Source organism: Mugil cephalus, chromosome 1 (genome assembly GCF_022458985.1).
Source record: "Mugil cephalus isolate CIBA_MC_2020 chromosome 1, CIBA_Mcephalus_1.1, whole genome shotgun sequence".
Taxonomy (NCBI): domain Eukaryota; kingdom Metazoa; phylum Chordata; class Actinopteri; order Mugiliformes; family Mugilidae; genus Mugil; species Mugil cephalus.
This window is the reverse complement of record NC_061770.1, coordinates 14,837,293-14,857,567: the sequence shown is the minus strand read 5'-3', so window position 1 is coordinate 14,857,567 and position 20,275 is coordinate 14,837,293. Positions and strand designations below refer to the sequence as shown.

General features: G+C 41.2%; 1 protein-coding gene across 2 annotated transcripts in view; it reads left to right on the top strand.

The window, feature by feature from the left end:
• The window catches only part of LOC125013968 (voltage-dependent calcium channel subunit alpha-2/delta-3-like), a 119,413-nt gene that overhangs the window by 37,302 nt on the left and 61,836 nt on the right, over positions 1 to 20,275 (top strand). For both annotated transcript variants that reach the window (XM_047594951.1, XM_047594943.1), the window contains exons 4-5: positions 2,028 to 2,087; positions 17,518 to 17,680. In XM_047594951.1, coding sequence (XP_047450907.1) covers positions 2,028 to 2,087; positions 17,518 to 17,680 — 223 coding nt within the window. The remainder of the gene's footprint in view (positions 1 to 2,027; positions 2,088 to 17,517; positions 17,681 to 20,275) is intronic.

The following is a 20,275-nucleotide window of genomic DNA, read 5'->3' as shown; positions in this document are numbered from 1 at the left end:
CCCACATATTCCTCCAAATAAACCCTCTCTTCCTGGGTCTCTCCAGTCTTGTGTTGCCCCCTAACCCACTACCAACAGCAGCATCATTGCCACAATGGCAGCTTTATTTTTCCAGAAGGTGCAACTTCCCAGGGTTAAACTGGTCTGTAGTTGCTGATGTCTTGGATCCGTGGATACTAAAGCTATACATAAATAACGTACTCTGAACAATAACTCTATGCCATACACTATCTCAGATCACACATCTCTTATTGATGTTGCATTGCAGAAGCGCGGTGCTGTTCATAATCCTGTACTGTTGGGTCTGCTTGTTGGGTCTTTACCACATTTTTCATCTACAGCAAAGGCATCTCCAGTGTCTCTATATCCAGCATGTGTGTGGGTAAAGGCACGTGAATGGGTCATGTATTGAGTTGTGACTTTTGCCAAATTGAATGGAGTGGAAAATAGTTTTGAAGAACTCTATAAATAAGGTCCCACAATTCACAGCTCTAATTGTCTCTCTTTGTAGAGCAGTGTCGGTTCGCCATAGATTGGATTATGTGTATAAGCCATTCGAAAGCTTAAATCTGTTCCCAGGACCACAGTAGAGCCAGTGTGTGAAACGGATAAAGGTTGGAAACACCATAACTCCTCCCAGACTTAGCTGTTTTCAATAAATTGAGCAAGAAAATTCTTGGTAAGGGAGCTAAGCAAGAACACAGCGGTCACTCAGATGTTCACAAATCCTCTGAGAGGACCCGACCCTCTCTGAAGACGACTCTGAGTGGAAGATTTGTTGATTTTTGTCTAACATAATTGAGCATGAGGTAAAATGTTCTGCTCTGATGAGTGGGGTTGTTTCTCAGAAGCAACGATGGGAGTAGAGGGAGGAATAAGATGGCCAAATACAGGGATCCGTACCGAAAGCTTGCTCTAGCGTGCAGGCAACCTGAGACTGGGGATGGCGGTTCACCTTTCAGAGCCACAGTAAACCGAATCATACATCTAGTGTAACTCAGGAGTTGCCTCTTGACTGTCCTTGAGTGACCCAGCCAAAGCCTGGGCACAAAACCCCACAGAAAATCTGTGCACAGCCATGAAGATAGCGTTTCTTAGTCGTCTCCCGTTTAATCTGATGAGGCTTGACAGGATCTGTCAGGGGGAGCGGGATAAACTGCAGAAATCCAGGTGCGCAAAGCCTGTGGAGAGACTCAGCGCCGCAATGTAAATCAAAATGGCTTATACAAATCCTGAAATACGCCTTTGAATACTTTTGTAAATGAGTGTCTCCAGTTTGAGATTTTTAAAAAATTGTACATCGGTGGAGAAAAAGTCAGTTTTATTCATTTGAAATCAAATATCATCACAATAAAAGGAATGCTTTCATAGCTGCATGAATAATACATTAATAAGAGCAGCAGCAAGTGTTCCAAATGCATTCACCGGCTCTGCCTTAAGATGCGAGGATTTCCTGCTTCTTTCCCCTGTTTTATGTCGTTCTGAACTCTTGTCTTTCATTTAATGACAGTGACATTGTTCCGCCTGCTTTTGACAAAATAGCTATTTTCAAAAGATGATAGTTCCCGTACGAGTGGAGGAAGCGAGAGCGTAATGCTGGCTCACAGACAGCACAGGTACCCGCGTCGCCCCGGAGGCACACGCAGCAGACGGCAGCAGCGAGAGGGCGATGATGGAGCGTGTGTACATGCATGCAAGTCGTTGAGCGCACGAGAGAAAGGGTGCATGTGTAAAACAGCATGAACTCGTGATGGAGTTTGTTGTCATAGTGTCCAAAGGACCCGAGGCAGTCATTACCTCTGCCGCTGAACCATTTTGTAAAATAGCCTCCTTTTACGAGATGGCCAAATGTCGTGTGTGCGCGTGTGTCCTGAGGGGTTTCAGTGTTCCCTCAGTGCTAAAGGCCACTTATGAAGCCAGTTGTAAAGCTGCTTTCTTATGGATGTTTCTCTGCCTAATATTTTTGACCCGCTAATCAATTCACTGGTGGTACTAAAAGCTATTATATTTCTCCTCTCCTCCTGCAGAGACTGGTCGAGGCAGCAGAGGAAGCCCACCTGCAGCATGAAGAGGATCCAAACCTGCAGGTATGCGCATATGTATGTTATGGATTTATGGTGCATTAAGACATGAGACACAAGACGACGTTTATTTATCCCACGTGTGGGAAAATACGTTGTCACAATAGCGCAGAATTGGGTAAGAAATATGTACAAAAAAACAATAAAAGACAATATCAAATTTGAAGGAAATCTACAAAATACACAAGAATATATATAACAGCAGTCTGACATTCAGTATATACAGTGTGGGCTGGGAATTAAGAAATTGTAATATATTGTAATTGCTAAGATATTAAATGTGGACAGCGAGGTAGTAAATGCAAGATAAGCAGTGTATTATGTGTGATGTAAACACAATTTCAATCAACATTTTCTTGTAAGCTCATTAATTAAGTCATGCTGCTAATAATTTTCCACCAGAAGCTAGTGATTCACTGACTGATCTGAATGAAAAGACCCAGTACATAACAAGGGCCTCTGTAAACACATTAGAGGACAAACGGGGAGGAAAAAAAGGCATTAAGGGTCTTGTTTGCAGTCTGCGTCGCTTGGCTAGGCTTAACATGCTTTTACTCTCAGAATGGATGTTAGTGCACGTCTCCCTTGTAGTTTTGCACACGTACGTCGCATGTGCCGCTCTCATGCATTCACATGTCGCGCACCCAAACACGCATATCACAAGGAGTTGTTTCCTTCTTTTTTTATTTTAAGTTTCAGTTGAACATCAGCATCATTTACAGAACATTTACAAGTCTTGTTGTATTTTTCAATTCATTGACCGACTGGGTCCTTTCTGTGTGGAGTTAACACGTTCTCCATTCTCTCTGGGTACTCCATCTCCCTCACATCATCCAAAGTCCTTCATTTAATTGGTGTGTCCTAAATTGGCCGTAGGTGTGAGTGTGTACGGTCGTTTACCTCTGTGTTAGCTCTGCAATAGACTGGGGACCTGTCCAGAGTTTACCCTGGGATAACATCACATTTCGAAAAACCTCTCAAATATCGCCAAACGCTTTTCAGATGTATTGATCTTTTCAGTGTATTGCTAAAATTGCCGCGAAAACACGTAGGGGGTCATGTGACCAGTTAATTTGTCTCGAGAATTTAAGAGAATTGTGGGATATCACGAGACGAGACCGTACGAGGGTTACAGGTCATTCGCAAAACACTTTTCTCAGAAATGTCACTTTTATTTTGAGAAAAACTATAATGGGAATGCAGGTAGTGACGCAGTGGAAAGCAAGCGGAATTTGAATTGTTGCATGGTAAATAATTTTACCCTGCAAGAGACATTAGTATGCAATCTATCATCAAAACTGCCAAAAGGACAGAACCAGGTTTCCTGATGACCTTGTTGATTCTGTTGACGACAACTTACCGCATTAAAACCTCAACTATATTCAGGGGAAAGCCCCGTGGCTGTCCAAATCCTCATACTTATTAAAGTTACCAATGTGCGGCATGTGTGTTAAGGCATCAAATTTGTGCTTATGGATGTACAACAGTAGTAACTAAACACTGAATTGTGTGTGTGAACCGTCTCATCTCTTCTGTCAGAGACGAAACTAATAATCCTCACGTTTTTATGCCGTTTTTTTTTCTCCGACAAACACATTCTGTGTCTAAAACATGAATTGTGAATTATTTATGATGTTATATCAATGTCACATTCCCACTCAAAAAACAAAAAAAACAAAAAAAACCCCACACATTCTAAACAGTAAGTTCCATCCGCTGTTGTGCAGACTTGGGCAAATGCACTCAGCTAATCACATCTGCATACACATCCCCCAAACCAAGCTACTGCTCTCATGGTTCTGCCTCAAATCCATTTGAACAGCTTTCAATTTTGAGTGCAGCTTTGTATTGTGTTTTGCCCGTGTGTTGTGTGTGTGTGTGTGTGAGCCAAAGAGTGAGAAAGAATGTGTGTGTGGTTGTGCACCCTTGATGTTTTTGCCTGGGTTTGCTGTGCACCGCGCACGTCATCTCAGAACAGAGTTTATTAAAGTTGGGAGGAGCGGCACTGGAAAATCGAGCTTTAAAGGGGACATATGATACTAAGTCGACTCGGGAGTATTTGCTGCTGAACCACTTGGCATGTGTGTTACGTGTCCCCGTAGCGGCAAGTTTATGCGGTCAGCGTTTTAAGGTATTACAACGAATATCCTGTGGTTTTCTGCTGTCATTGGTTATAAAGGAGGATCAGCTACTAAATTTAACCACTGACTTCTGTTCGACATTCTTCTCTATCAGTTCTCTGCAATTTCCCTCCTCCTTCCTTTAAAGAAAAATTACACCCTGTAACACTTTGACAGTGCTTCAAAGACATGGTATTTGCAGGTTCGCTTGTTTTGAACGATGTGTGATCTTTATTATTGAACGCGGATGACAAGAAACTGTTGATCAGCAAAAAATGTTTGAATCATTTAAGGTATTTTTCCTGCTTTTCTAATGCGAGGATACCACTTTTTATTTGACAACAAATTGAATATCTGTATTTCTTTGGACTGAAGCCAAAGGTGGCATCCAGGGTGAACCATTGCTTCACACAGTCACAATTTTTCTTCTCAGTACAGTGAAATAACCATGTATTGGTTACTAGTGTGTTGGTAGTAGTAATCTGATCTCTGGCAAACACGCGATGCACAAGTTTGCATGTGCATAAAACTGAGTTTATAAACACTATTGTAGTAATAAATGGCATCTGGTGCAAACTTGCTCGTACATCTGACGTCTGTGAAGGCTGCTTCGCGTGCTTTATGTTGCTGTGCATGTGCATTTGTTACTTATGGATTCCTGTGTGTGTCTGTGTTTTTCGTGTGGAGCTGGATGGCAGTAATATTGTGTGGGAACACAGCAGTACTTTATGCCAGTAATTATTTGGTGGTGATGAGATGAGCCCAGCGAAATGAGAGTCCCTGTTTTCAGCTATAATGACACAGCTAGAGAGCTGATACTGGCTGATAGGGCCTGCAGTGTAATGGAGCGTTTCGCATTGTCTAGGAGAGAGTGACCCATCAAACCGAAAGAAGATACAGTGTCACTTACCTAGGTTGACATTAGTGTGGCAATGGGAACCAAAGTAGAAAGTGAAAGGGCAGGCAAAAAGAAAAGGCAAAAAAAATGTATAAAACTTGCTTGTTGGAATGTTGTATGACCGCAGTTCTGCACAAAGAGCACAAAGAGAAGGTTGGTTGGAGAAAGATTGAAAAAGAAAATATATCAAACCACCCCGGACCCCATGGTTAGCCGTACTACTTTCACAATGGATAGGAACATCAAAAGTGAACAAGCAAGTAGAGCTTCACCTCTGGTACAAGTCTCATGTCGCGCATTAATATATGTATTGTTGTCCAACAAAACTAATTTACACTTATTTGCCAGTTCATTAGGTACACAAATGCATTCTATAGTCTAGCACTAAATCTAATGCAGGCTATGGTAAGCTGTCCAGTTAATGTTGTTTTCATTTTAGAGGCTGTGGTTTGTAGTACTATTGAATTGAAAGTGTCGCACTGACACATGCTTCCAATTTACCCGACACTGTTTCAACATAAACTAAACAATACTAGAATACAATATACCTAATGAGCTGGAAAGTGAGTGTACAATTCACATTAATGTTCTCACCTTTAGACCTACCTTTTATTTCTGATGTGTTATATTCCTGTATATCAATCTCTCCCTCTTCATTATAATTTTGCCCTTCCCGTTGGCTGTGTTTGGTGCAGCTGAACTAACATCAGTGCCAGCATTTCTGGCAAAGCTTATATGGATACCCTGCTGATACACTGAACCTGGTTTGGCTCACTCAAGGTTTGGCTGATTAACGGGCGAGGCGTAGCTGACATGAGTGTGAGTCTTTATAGTCACAGTAAGTGTATCAGTCAATGAATGCGTCTTCATCCAAATCATAGACAGCATAAAGATGGACATTGGAAATGCTCCTCAAAAGTGAAGCCAAAGCAAGTATAGCTCCCCCTGGTGGCTGGCTGCAGTATAGATCCACTGGGCCAAATTCTAACATGAAAGTGTTAGTTTTAGTTAGTTATTTGACGCTATAGAAACTGGATGGGACGGGAAAAGTAGCATCAGTTTGGCCAATGCAAGGAAGTGGAGACGCATTGTCCATATTTATATACAGTCTATGATCCAAATGACTTTCTGCATTCTACTGACACATTTGTTACCTTCAATACAAACACACTATGTAATGATTAGGTCGTTTAAGATATCAACATTTTCTTCAGAGACCTTTTATAATCTGTATGACTGAATCACCATATATTAACTTGTCATCCACCTCCACCAGCATCACGTCACAACTCGTGAACTTGAACCTACCTGAAGATTTCCACTTGTGAGGTTGTGAATACCACAAGATGGTTCAGTACATGTGAAGTTTAATTGTGACCCCCCAAAAAACACAAAACCATTTGTAGAAGGCTGTTATACCTGCTCAGCTGTAGACCTTTCTCCACAGCAGACATTTTGACTTGTCACTGTTGGGAAACCACAGGCGTATTACCAGTGGTCCAGTAAGTGAACCAGCATGAAAACAAAAAAGTAAAGCCCTCTCTGGCGCTGTCCTTATCCTGACAGGTCAAAATATCTCGACTCCGAGTGAGGTGTTCATGTTTGTGCGTGTGTCTGTGTCTGTGTCTGTGTGTACCACATGCAGTGACAGTTGAGCAGGTTTATTGTATTTTTCAGTGCTCGTCTTAGCAAATTGATAATTTTTTTTCATTGCCAATTGGGTTTACAATTGCCCGAGTACATAACGAGTGAGATCACAAACTGCTGTAGCCGTTTACATGCATGTGAATATTCATGTACATGTTTGTGAGTGCAGTGTGTGTACACCTGCGTAGGTGTGCGTGTGTTCGCGTCTCTGCAGCTCCGACGGTGGCATTTCTAATAGTGCATTTTACTGCGGAACATGGTGAATAGATGGTAATTATCACCGGCTATGCTAAAAATACCACTTCCACGCTGTAGGGTGAAACCTCCTCCATCACTATTCGGGGTTTATTATAAAATGTTTGTGTGGTTTATTGCTATTGGATACATATTTGGCTGGCAGCGGTTTGATAGGAATTTCCTTATCTATCCTTTCCAGAGCTCTTCTGCTTCCATGTGAAATTGGCATGGTAATCTGCTGCGATTTTCCTCCCTCACTCTTTTACCCGCAATGCTCCGTAAATAGGAAAGCAGGGAGCAGTCTCCCATGCCCTCTGCAGCCAATGAAATCTTTCCTTCGAGGTTGCAGACAAACGGCCGATTGCCATGCCCGATGTTGACTGAAAAAGTAGCCCCGGACTGGAGGGAGCAGTGCGAGAGAAATGCTTAATCTTTTTTTTTTTTTTTTGTCGTTCTCATACTCCCCCGTGTAGGGTATTACCATCGAGTGCAGGGAGGTGACCACATGCTTGTTGATCTGCTGCTCTTAATACTGGCAAACAATTTTTGACCCCTGCGCGTGCATGTGTATCCAAAGCATCGCCTGCTTCGCCGTCCTGTCACGTGCATGGCTAGTGATGTGAGATGGTAATTTTAATGGCCTTTATTTAAGAGCTGGCCTTTGACTGATCCGTGTACAATGCACAGTTACACCGTACACATGTTATGTCTCACCTTGACACAAAGCGTTTAAAAGCAAGAGTGTTTCTAAAGGGTTCCCCAACAAAGCTGCAGACAAACCTCTTGAAAGACTCAATGGATTTTCTGAACCTGAGGTAAATAAATGATAAATAAACCTGTTGAGCCCAGAGGGTCCCTAAGCAAGAGGGCGGAAAGTGAACTTGTCAGTGGCAAGGATGCAGATTTTGATCCTTAACGGCGAGAATGCGTAGCTATGGTAAGCCCCAGTGGGAAAAAGTGTCAGTCAGTCCAATCCCTCATTGCTTATAGCAAGTTAAACTTTGTTAAAAACTTGAATTTATGACACTAAGTAGAGAACTTTCATCAACTGGGGCTGCATAGTGGTTAATGCGAATGTGGAATAGAGGACAGGATTACCAGCAGACTATTTGGAAACATATAGTATTTGCTGCAGTATGTACTAACACAGACCTGATATCTGATATTAGACTCACTAGCACCACAATTATTGGTTTATTCGACATGCAATAAACCAAAACTACCAACCCCGAGCCCTTCAGAAATGGACCTCTATTTGACTCCGTGCATTAGAGAGCTGCAACCACGTACATCACTTTCCTACTTTCCACTGTACTGAAGCCCAGAGATTAAAGATCAGGTATGAGAGCAGCTTGTTTCTATTTTAACCAATAAAACCTGCCTCTTGCAGCCCCTCTTTACCGCTGTTCAGGGTTAACCGAATAGTGAGAGTCTTCAGGGACGCGTATTCAGTTCGTCAAATTCATGAAACAGTTTATGGAAAGACGATCTTGATTCGACTAAAATGTCAGTGCTGTTTTGCTGATGCCAACAATTTCACCGTGACATTAAATATTATAATTTACCAATGTTTTAGTAACATCATTTGAAAAATAACATGGAAGTACTGGTTAATTTTACAGCAATAACAATTCACTCGCGGTGACGCGTGTGTATACACAGCATGTGTGCACGTCTCCATGAACACAAAGTTAAGACATAAAGTAGGATTTTAAGTTTGAATATGAACCATTACTTGGCCGTTCCTTCAAGTTATTTACTCTGCTGTCTTGTTTACCCTCTGATTACCTATATCCATGCCCCCTAGTTGTTTTCCAGTCAGATTTCCACACTCTGGGAGTGGTGTCTCCGCCTTTCCCCAACCGTGGAGAAAGAGTAGTGAGTTGGGTGAGGAATAGAGTAGAGCCTAAGTGGAGATTAGAGTTAAAAGTGAACACCAGAGGGTGGAGCGTCACGGTGAACCCTCCCCTGTCTTTTCTGTCTCACACGCTCTCTCTTCTCCCCTCGAGTCTGATGATCCACTTTTTAACCGACAAGGGCAGTGTTGATCACTATAAACAACTCTATAATTTTTTTTTTTATTTTAAAAAAGAAGCATTTAAGGCAGTATTTTAAGTTGGCATTAAGTGTGTGGCAGTCTGTACTACCTTAGTGTCATGCCAATGCATGTCTTGTAGGGTTATTTATATGTACTGTATACGTACATATTTACACACACACATATATAAATATATATCATAGAAATCCATCAGAAGCTATTTCAAATGGTTTCACAGACATTTGTATAACTTTGACCTTAAAAAATAAAGAACACAGAAATAATGGATTAAAAATAAATTCATAAAAGGTATATACAGTGTATATGTGCATATGTATAAAAAGTAGCCTTTTTGAAAGTACTTACAATAGATGATTAAAATAAGCTTAAAATGAACAATGATGAAAACTATAAAATGAAACTGTATTCAGTTTCCCATGTCATTTATTTATATTCATTTATAAATTGCTCCCTTTGAATAAAGGTGCTAAGTGAAACCTGGGATATATTCTGCTTTCTTTTTGGATAAATGGAGCAAAGTGCCTATTACAATTTGCCAGAGCCCTTTTTGGGGTTAAAGTTTTCACATGCAAGTTAGCATTTGTATGTCTTTTTATTTGTATAGTCTTTAATACAAAGGAGTAATAAAAAAACTTTCTGGTGTGACCATCGATACCTGATCACGCAAAAACATGATCACTAACAGGCCTGAATTTTATTTCTAAATAATATTTGTTTATAAAAAGCACAGACTGTGTAAAGATGGACAGCTGCTCCTCTAAAGTGAAGCCAACACAAGTAGAGCTTCCCCTGGTGTCTGGCTGCAGTATAGCTCATAAGCTCCACCTCCTCCATATTAGTGGATGGGACTTAGGCCAAATTAAAACACAAAAATACACATCGAATAATTGCTTTTCAAGGATGGTTTTAGGTAGTTAATATAAAACCAATGCACGTTGAAGTGTCCATTTTCTGAGAAGCCTTGTTTTAGTTAGTTATTTGATGCTATAGAAACAGAATGTGACATTATGATGGCTTGCTAGGCCAACCAGCTGTGAAGCAGGCGGGAGCTCTTCTCCAAGAGACTCAGACAAGTCTGTTGTCTCAAAGAACGCTACAATAAATCTTTCCTGCCCCAAGCCATACGCCTGTTCAACTCCTCATCTCTATGTGACAGATAACACTCTGTACATTATTTCTTGTTCCTTCTTGTGTTCACTTATTTCAATTTAGTTATTTTATAATTCTGTAAATATCGTGCATATAGTATATTGTGTTTTCCTGTTATATAGTATCTATCTATCTATCTATCTATCTATCTATCTATCTATCTATCTATCTATCTATCTATCTATCTATCTATCTATCTATCTATCTATCTATCAGTTCGACAGGTCCATGAGAGTTTTTCCTCATTCAAATATGATAAAATATGTTGAAAAAACTTTCATTGAATGGTATGTTTTTTTTAATGACTGTATCAGTAAAGTTACAAAACGATTGCATATGCCCGTAGTGTTGTTTTATTACCTATTAGTCAATAATCTCTTGATGTGAAATTGCCCATATTACACAATAAATATAACAGTTTTATGGCTTGTATTTTGTAACAGATGAACTGAATTATGCTCCACTTCTTACCTTTCGCCAACCCTCTCCATGTGTCCCACACTGAGTGAGTGGGTGCCATCTCTCGGCGTAATGCACTGCAGCGTTAAAGATCAGGTTGTTAACACCATGATCAGGGACTGCATTAGTGGCACTGGGCACTCCTTGACTGTAACGCTGGAATGGCATAATTGACTTACTCAACACATACACCCACACTTGGACACACATATTTTGACAACCTCATGCAGCCTCAGAAGCCTGCATGTAATGCAGATGCACGCACACACACATACATGCTTAGTCCCTGCCTCCAGTCACACACCCACACTCACTCCCACACTATTAAAACTCAAAAGCGGTGCGATTTTAATCAAAATTAAGGGCCACATGCGGTGAATGTAAATTAGTCTATTAACAGACTCATTAAATGTAGTTTGTTTTACTTAGTTGTACTTTATATTTTCTATACTTTTAACAGCTATTTCCTCTGGTGATGTTTTCTCTTATCTTCTGTGTCTCTGTTTTCCAAAACACTTACTTAGAGTAAATCTGCAGTGGTAATTGTTTCTCTAAATCGACTCATTAGTAACCATTGTTTTCTGTCTTGGATCTTTAGATGGTCGCTTTTCCGTGTATGTGTGTGCGTGACCACATCAAATATCTAGAATGAAAGAAAATCAGTTGTTTGAGGACGGAAAAAGAAAGACATTTTCAAGGGAGTTATGGCATGTAATGTCAAGATTTGCAATTTGTTAAATTACAAAATAATGTAAGGAATTTAAAAAATATAGATTTCAGTTTCTGCATAATTGTTTCAGAAATCAAATTTTGGCAAATTCGACTGTGTTGACTCCTTTGTACTACAAACTACATCCTTTCTCTGAAGCAATGTTCAGATGACAGTCATGTGGATTAGATCTACTCATCTGAGGCTTGAGAAAGGAAATCTTCTAAGGTCTCAGAGTACAGTGGCATGTGGCATCAGAATTTAGTGAAAGTGTCTGAAGTCATATTGCTACAAAAGTATCAGATCATAGCCAAACTGAAGGAAGTCTAAGCAGTTATTACATGTCACTCAAAAGATCTTTGAGGATCAGCTGAGTCGCCAAATCTTTGATTGATTAGACATTTTTGATGTATTTTTTAGAAATTTCCCCCCAAAATTGAAATTTCTTTAAATACGCATTAACACTAATCCAGCATATTTTAGTAAAGGGATTAATGGAGGCAGATGACGTTATCTTTCACTCATCCAGCGATACAGGAGCTACTACTAAGCCTCCTGCACACAGTAGGCCCTGCCCATATTGCTGCTGAGCCAATTACGAGGCCGCATATTACACGCTGACTCTGTCAGGTTCCCTGCAATTGGCCAAGAGTCCCCAGGTGAATCCCAGAAGCATGCTGCAATATTAGCAGAAGAGAAGCTAACAGTGCAGCTCGCTCTCATCAGCCAACTACTGAGGCCAAAATGGGTTTTATTTTCTTTATCTTTAATTTCATATACATTCAAACATATGCATAAAAAGGACTTGGCTGAGTTACAATGATACAGCAGCGTATCAAACCAAATGTCCGGTGATGCATGACTGACTGGAATATTTAGTTGTAGACCTACAGTGAATTGACTCCACCTTCTTCAGAGGCTTACTTTTACACTGCAGTAAGATAATGAGCCCCAAGACATCACAAAGCTTTGAAGAACAACTTGAACATCAGTGCTGTCTGTCACTGATGTATCCCCATTCAACATTTATGGGGCATTTGATGACTCAGAAAGCAAAGCATCCCCAGTATCACGAGAAGCTCTTTGAACATTGGAGGATCGTGCTGGGATATGGGTTATTTGGTTTTGGACAAACTAGTGGAGTGCATTAAAACACTTGAGCAAAAATGCTACTGCTACTTACAATTAGTAATCGGAAATCCATGTACATTTTCAAGAGCTGACTTTTTTCAAATCATATTGTTAAGCTTACATTGATCAGGCGTAAGATTATCACCACCTTCCTACTTGTGCGGGACTCCCTTGTGTCTCCAAAACAGTTGTGAGCCTTCCCTTCTGAGGGTGTCCTGTGGTGTCTGGCAACAGGTTCTTTGGGTCCTGTGGGATGAGGGGAGGGACCCCTATGGATCACACTCGTTGCAGTCCACCCCACAGATACTTGATCAGTTTGGGATCTAGTGGATTTGGAGGTCAGGTCAAATACCGTGTGCTGTTTTACATGTTTTTTGTTTTAGGTTGTTCCTAAAGGTTATGTTGTTATTTACTTCTCTTGTCAGTGGTTTTAATGTTGTGGCTGATCAGTGGTAGTTTATAATGGAAAGAAATGTGTGTTAAGACAAAGTGAAAAAAGTAACAGTTCAAGTTTTTACAAATAAACTGTGTGTTTCAACTGAAACGAAGGGTCAATATTTATCTCACAGGTACAGATTGAACAAGGGCACAACCTGCAAGGTTGTAGGGAGAAACCAATGTAAAGGAATACTAGACTGTGGCGAGAAGCTTGATGAGGACTGGAGACAGTAAGTGAACAATGGGTCGAAGGGAACAGGCTGGGCCAGAAATGGAAAGGGATAAATCAGGTTGAGAAGGAGAGGGAGGAAGTGTGAGAGAAAGAGAACACTAGAGCAGGTACAAACGAGACAATGGCAGAAAGGGAACAGAGTGGAGACACAATGGGGCCTTGTCTGCTGCAGGTGCTGTGGCTCTGCCTTGTGTACCGTGTGAGTGTGTAAATTGGTGTGATTGGTGTGTCCTGGTTTTAACTTCATGCACTCAACGTGTGAGGTTATTTCTCTGCCTCAAAGTGGCATTGAGCAGCATCTGCCCGCTTGCTTTAGAAGAACCTCTGCAATGAATTTCTCTCTTGTTGGCAAAAGTCTAGGCTCGACTTGGCTCTAGTTTGGTCATTACATACTTTACAAGGAGGTTCTTTTTTGTTTTTGTTTGTGAAACTCTTGGAAGAAGGAATTATAAAAATAATGGAATGAAGCTAAGAAGTAGCTAAAGTCTAAGAAGTTTCAGTAGCTGCATGTTTCAGTTGAAAGTTCTGGGTCCATGTTTATCAAGTGTCTTAGAGTGCCATTTTAGTCTTAAAATGCAAGTTTTAAGTGTTGAGAATTTGTGGAATTTGGTCCTGCTCTTAAACTTTATCATCAGCTATTTATCAGCTTCTCAAGTCTCCCACTCCTCCAGATATTTAAGAGGTCTCCAGAGGTGTCCTAAGTGGTTAGGAGTTGCCAGTAGAGGATGACATGGTGTGCAGATGTGAGTAGAATCACGTTTTGGCGTTTTTGACGACGGGCAGCTGATCAAACGATATTGTTTGGACAGAACGGGTATTGTCTATGTCACGGATTTAATAAGGGGCGTCATCTCACCAGTAACGCAGTAAAGCTTTCACGTCGGAATTAAAAGTCATCACTTTCATCGATTAGCAGAATTGTTATGGAAGCAGTGATGGCCCTTACTCCTCCCCAGCCTTGCCATGCTTTTCATTGACTTCCGTGTAATTCAGCAGAACCCCTGCATTCATCCAAATAGCTGGCTTCCCTGGAGCAGTCGGTGCAATCAACGGTACACATGTTAGGATCATCGCTCCAAGTGTGGATGAGAACATTTATGTGAACAGGAAAAGGCACCACAGTATCAACACACAAGTGGTTTTGATGCAGACAACAACATCTTGGATGTGGTAGCCAGGTGTTGCATTGGAAATGTATGTATTTTGTATAATTTTGTGGATTATTGTCAAAATATACACTCCTATTGTCCTTTAATGATTTGCTGAGATGACTCTGTAAGATACTTCTTAGATAAATTATTCCATTCAGCGATTGTTCATCTAAAATTCCCTTTTAGCGGCACATAGTACTGTCTGTACTGTAACACATCTCGGAAACTGACACTCAAGATTCAGTCCTACGTGTTGAGGTTTAACTAAGGCCGGTCACTATGACACTGAAGCAGGAATATCATTAAGCGTTTTCCTACATAGAGCGTTCGGTTTTAGCTCACGTTTTGGACTCTGCCGGTGTCTAATCTCTCGAATAAGAAAGCCTTAGTTTACAGTAGATTTTGACACATTTTTCTTTCAGAAACCGCTTCAAAAACAAAGACTTTCACTGTGCACTACAAAAATTCCAAAAGGGCCGCCTTTTATATTGTACTGGGTCATTGTATTGTGTTCTGCGTATGATCTTTATTTTGTCCTTTCTCCTCATGTTCTCACGTCTCTTCATCTTTTTGTTGAATTTTGTTTGCACTAAACGCTCCCTTTTCTATACAAACCTTTCTTTCTTGAAGAATTGCAATATGAATAAAAACCTATGGTCAAAATCTCCATGTTGAAGAGTGAAATTTTCCTCTCACCTCCTTGTACCCTTAAAAGAGCAATTTAAAGTGATTCAACAGAGCAACACAGCAAAACTGAAATAAAAACAAAAAGTCCTTGCCAAAGTTCAGTCATTTGAATTCTGTTAACTTAAATAAAACTGTAACAAAATGGCTGGTATCCCAAACATCATAAAGGTCAATGTGGATCAAAGTGGTGGGTCAAGACCAAAAACTGAGTTGCATACTAATGTCTTTGCTAAACGCTGACTGGAGAAACTCTTTTGAAGCTCCCCAACAACTCTTTAATAATTATTTTTTTTTTACCATGTAAGTGAAATTAGCTAATAGGATTGTTCCCTCTCAGGCCCACGCAGGGATAGACGGTAAAAAAAAATAGGAGAGAAAATATAGGCGCAAATATGCTGTGCTCCCCTCACCTTGAAATGGCGGTCCTACCCTTGATAAAAGGCTAACAAGTCTAATCAGGCCTGATTAATTACACCGATAGGAACTGCGTTTGCCAGCGTAATTGATGGCTTTATCTGTGTTTTGCACTGTGCTGAAGGGATGATGATGCTTCTTCTGGAAAAAAAAAAGATTTAATCCACATGAAGGTTACTGGTGCTGGAATAGTGAAGCTACAGTGGTGAGAAAAAAAAAGTCCAATGCAATTGTGGGACAATGACTTACTTCTCAGGTCTAAGTGGTTGTGTCAGGACTATTTGGTGATGAATAGGCAACATTATGGCGGTTTTAAGACGTGTACTCACATCTGTTTTTCTCCACAAAGATTCACTCTTTATATGACTGTGCAGTCTTTTCAGTTCCACCAAGCCTCAGAAAGTGTCTGTCCATCTGAATGACAAAGCATGTTCAGAGGCGCTGCGTTAGACTCTGGGGAATGGGAATTCATTCTTCTCACAGGTCCGTTTCAAACCCTATTCTCTTGGTGATTACACGAGAAATCAATGTGGCCTTAAGCCATTTAATCACCACTGCTCACCTGCACGCGGGAGTGTGCCACTGCCATTTCTATTGACAGTGAGAACAGTGAGGTATATTTGTTGATGAGGAAGTTTTTCTCCGTTATCCAGTGTTGAGCAGCGCTCGCTATGCTAAGCACCTGCGTAAGGGTGGGTTGTTTTGAACATTTAATAATTATGACATTTGAAAGTGTTGATTACAGACATCATGAAAGTAAAATTAGGCTTTCTGTGTCCACACTTATATAAGCTAAACACTGATCAGGCATAACATTATGACCAACTTCCTAATATTTTGTAGCACCTTTTGTGTTTTTTTGAGTTGTTCCTAAACTTTGTGTGTGATTGTGTCGGGCTGCATTCTGCTGGGGATGGCTGCTGCCGTCAAGGAGTGTCATTGCTATTGGGGTGGGGGTGCCTGGTCTGGTCTAAGTAACATCCGCATGAATGCCAGGTCCAAAAGTTTCCCAGCAGAACACTGAATTGTCACAAGGTGGTCGATGTTCACTCACTTCCCCTGTCAGTGGTCATAATGTTGCGGCTGAACGGTAGACATACCCTACATTACTTTTGACTTGGACAAGGAGTTTTATAGGCCAACTTTATAAATATAGGTACCTGCGCTTCTGCAGCTTGTGTGTGGTGTGACCACATTTGTATTGTAAATTTTGAAGACTGAAATCTAGATGTTGAGCATTTTGTATTAAAATAGATAAACTAGACCTTTTAACTGTAAACTGTGGTGATTCTATGTCCTAGTCCAAACTCACAAATCTCTTATAGGGTAGATAGAAGTGGGACCCTAGAGAGGCTTGTTTGGTAATGTTGATGCACTGTGGGGCCTTTATAAGTTTTAAGAGGTTTTATAGTTGACATTGTAAAGTATTCCAGAAGAAGCCATCTGGTGGACCCTTGTCTCATTTATTTTTTTTGGCCCTGGGCTCCAAACAGTGGCTTGGTTTGCCTGTCTTGACGGTGCACCCCTGACAGTAGATAGACGGTTTCAGCTGTATCTGCCTGCTTAATTCAGTTATATGTAAACATGCAAAGCACGCACGGAATCTGTCGGTCACTTGAGTAGAATTTGTTGTCTTTTGTTCTGCATCAGCTGTAGCCTTTTCAGCCATCGCCCTGCAAGGTACCGCAGAGCCTTCTGGGATGTGAAGAGCCACGTGCTCTATATTTATCCGGCTCTATGATTTATTAATATTCTCCTCGGTGTGCACAGCACTAAAAATACACTGGAGGCAGAGCACCACATGCAGCATCTAGCTACGAAAGGAGAGTGCACAGGCTTGAGGAGAGATTCGTCTGCTCAGCAGCTTTCCGACGTCGTGCACGTCTGGGATGATCCAAGGAGTCAGATTACTTCGGTACAAAATCTACTCCCTGACTCAGCGCTTAAGTGACCCAGACCTTCAATGTATTGGCAATGCATTGATGGCATGATTCAGCGATTTGAATACACTGAAAGTGAAACAGTTGATTTGAAACGACAGCTTCGGTGATCTAAAGGTGTGTCCGTGCCTCACTTTGTGTCTCCTCCTCACTCTTTCCTTCCAGTATGAATACTTTAATGCGGTGCTGATCAATGAGGCGGACGAGGAGGGGAACAGCGTGGAGCTGGGAGGAGAATTTATCCTGCAACCCAATGACCACTTTAACAACCTGTCAGTCAACCTCAGCCTCAGCGTTGTCCAGGTGCCCACCAACATGTACAACAAAGGTACGTTTAACACCACGAAATACAACCGCAACACTTGTCTAAGGGAGTTATCACGTGTGCACTGCTGCACGTAGGATTTGAGCTCATTAACTGTAACTCCTCGGATCATCCCTGCCACACACTGACTTAATTATCAGTTAAATAATTAGACTTGCGCCAATTTACCATCCACTCAAGTCCAACCGGTGGAAGCCATGGCCTTGTGCAGTGCTCGGCGGACGGAGTGAATGTCATGTCGGCTTAACCCAGCTACCGGAGGCGAAGGAATTACACGGAGAGAGTGAAGAAAAGAGAGCGAAAGCAAATGAGAAAGAAAGTAGGTTAAGTCAGACTGATGGAGGGGTCTGAGCAACATATTAATTGCAGCTAGGTAGGGAGAAAAAAAGAGGAGAGGGGGAAGGCGAGCGGGAGTGTCAGGAGGAGAGTGAATGAAGTGAAATGAATGGAAGTGCTAGCAAAGTGAGGCTGGCAGGCTGAGAGGCCGATACCGAGAGAGGAAGAGTAATTTTGATTTGATTCACAGGCAAATTAGTCGAATCACTCACACATGCGGGCTCGCGCACATATCTTTAAGAGGTTTAGATCTTCAGGCTTTGTTCAGGGGAAGTAATAAAAATTACTTCTCTGGAAACTCAAAGTCGCCCTTTGAACAGTGTCGCAAATGTTTGCATGTCTAATATGGTATTTTTAGTTTCTTAATGCTCCTTTCATCACAGGGCAGCGCCACTTGCATATAATTGATATTTTCATGCATATCATTCACTTTCAGCCAGAAAACCACCAGGTGTTCCGGCAGAAAATACAACTGTGCTGAAAAACAATGTAGGGTAGGCGTTGGGCTACGGATGAAAAGATCCAATATGAAGCGCAGCTTTAGCAACACATTCATGAGTCTGAAGGCTTATTTCACACTGATTTTTTTTCTTATCATTGTAAGACAAGACTTTCCCACAGTGAGGAGTTAAAGTGGTATTCCAGTAGACCACAGTTTTCTGACGAAGGACGAAAATCTCTTTTCCCCGCAAGCCAATCAATGTCACCTGGAGTTGTTCTTTATGTTGCTGAAGAGCTGGCTGTGGCGCGTTCACTTCATAAATTGTTTTTGCGTCAGCCGTGATGAATTGTAGTTTAAGTCCACGGTACCAGAGGGAGCTTCTTGCCCCTGGAGATTAATCGCAGGAGGAGCGCCTCACCTCAGACATCCATCTTCCAACCTCACAATGCAACCAAAACATCATTTTTTTTATGCAGCTACATGACACGAGTATGTTCTATCCATGCACTGAATCCGCGATCACATTCGCAGCAGGTCAATTCATCCAGCAGACCCATCGTTTCTAGTGATGCCGTCTTGCTCTTCTCATTAAACTCTTACTATTGGAGGCGACCTAGTGATATAAACACTGTGCATCACATGATTTCAGATTTCTCTGGTCACCCCTCATACTACAGTACACACTTTCTAATCATAGTTTTTATTCCGAGTGCACTGCTCGGGTCAATATTCACAAATCGAACAGCTCTGAAGTAAAAAAAGAAAAAAAAAGAAGAAGAAGTGCAGAGGTGGAGATGAATTTAAATGGCAGCTTATGGGGAAAGCAGAGGCCGTACCCACTCCCTCATTATGATGAGTTGAGATTGTAATAGACACTCAAAGTGCGCCAGAAGTGACTGTATTGTTGTGTAAATGGAGCCTGGATCTAATTCAACCCCCTCTCTCCACTCCACTCCATAGAGGTGGATGGGTGTTTACTATCAAGAGCGGACTTCAGTGTGCTAGCTTCAAGAAGAATAATTCAATCACGGCTTATTGGCATGACTGTTGACAGCAGAACAATGTTGCCAGCATGGGAGATGATGGGGAAATCTGTTATCTACTTTTCCTCCTCTCTGTCCGTTTGGTACTCGTCTGTCTGTCTGACGGTTCCTCTGTCATTTTCTGCCTGTCTTTTTTTTCTTTCTTTCTCTAAAGGCTATTGTGTATCTGTCTTGCTGTATGTTTGTGTCTGTCTGTCTCTTCATCCTTTTCTGTTTCGATCTTCCCCGCCCTTCTTCTGAACCAGCCGCCTATAATAAGCTTGGCTGTCTGGCCGCTAACCAGTATTCTCATGACTGTCGGCCTGCAAATTGAAAAGAAGCTCCAATAATTGGATATGGAGTTTGTTTGGAATTATATGCAAACACCTTTGCAAGTAATGCCCGTATTGTGTAGATTCACATGCATATATATGCAGTACAGTGACGGGCATTTTCCACCGAGGCCTTCAATGTCCTCCCAGCTTATTCAAGACACTTCTTAATGCGATCGTTATGGCGCCACTGCTATAGAAACCATCAACATTATGTATACGCATAGATATTAGCAATAAAACAAGACGTTGCATCTTGGACGGGTATCAGCCATGGCAAGACGAATGACATGACGTTACTAAAGCAAGAAACTTAGAGATTATCAATTCTGTATATTGGTCCAATAGAAGGCTAAATATAAACGAAACAGGGCAAAATGGTATTTAGGATATTTTAAAGTTTTCCAATTGCATTGTTAAATACTCTTGATAATAAATAAATGAAAGTTTATTGCTTTTGAAAGGG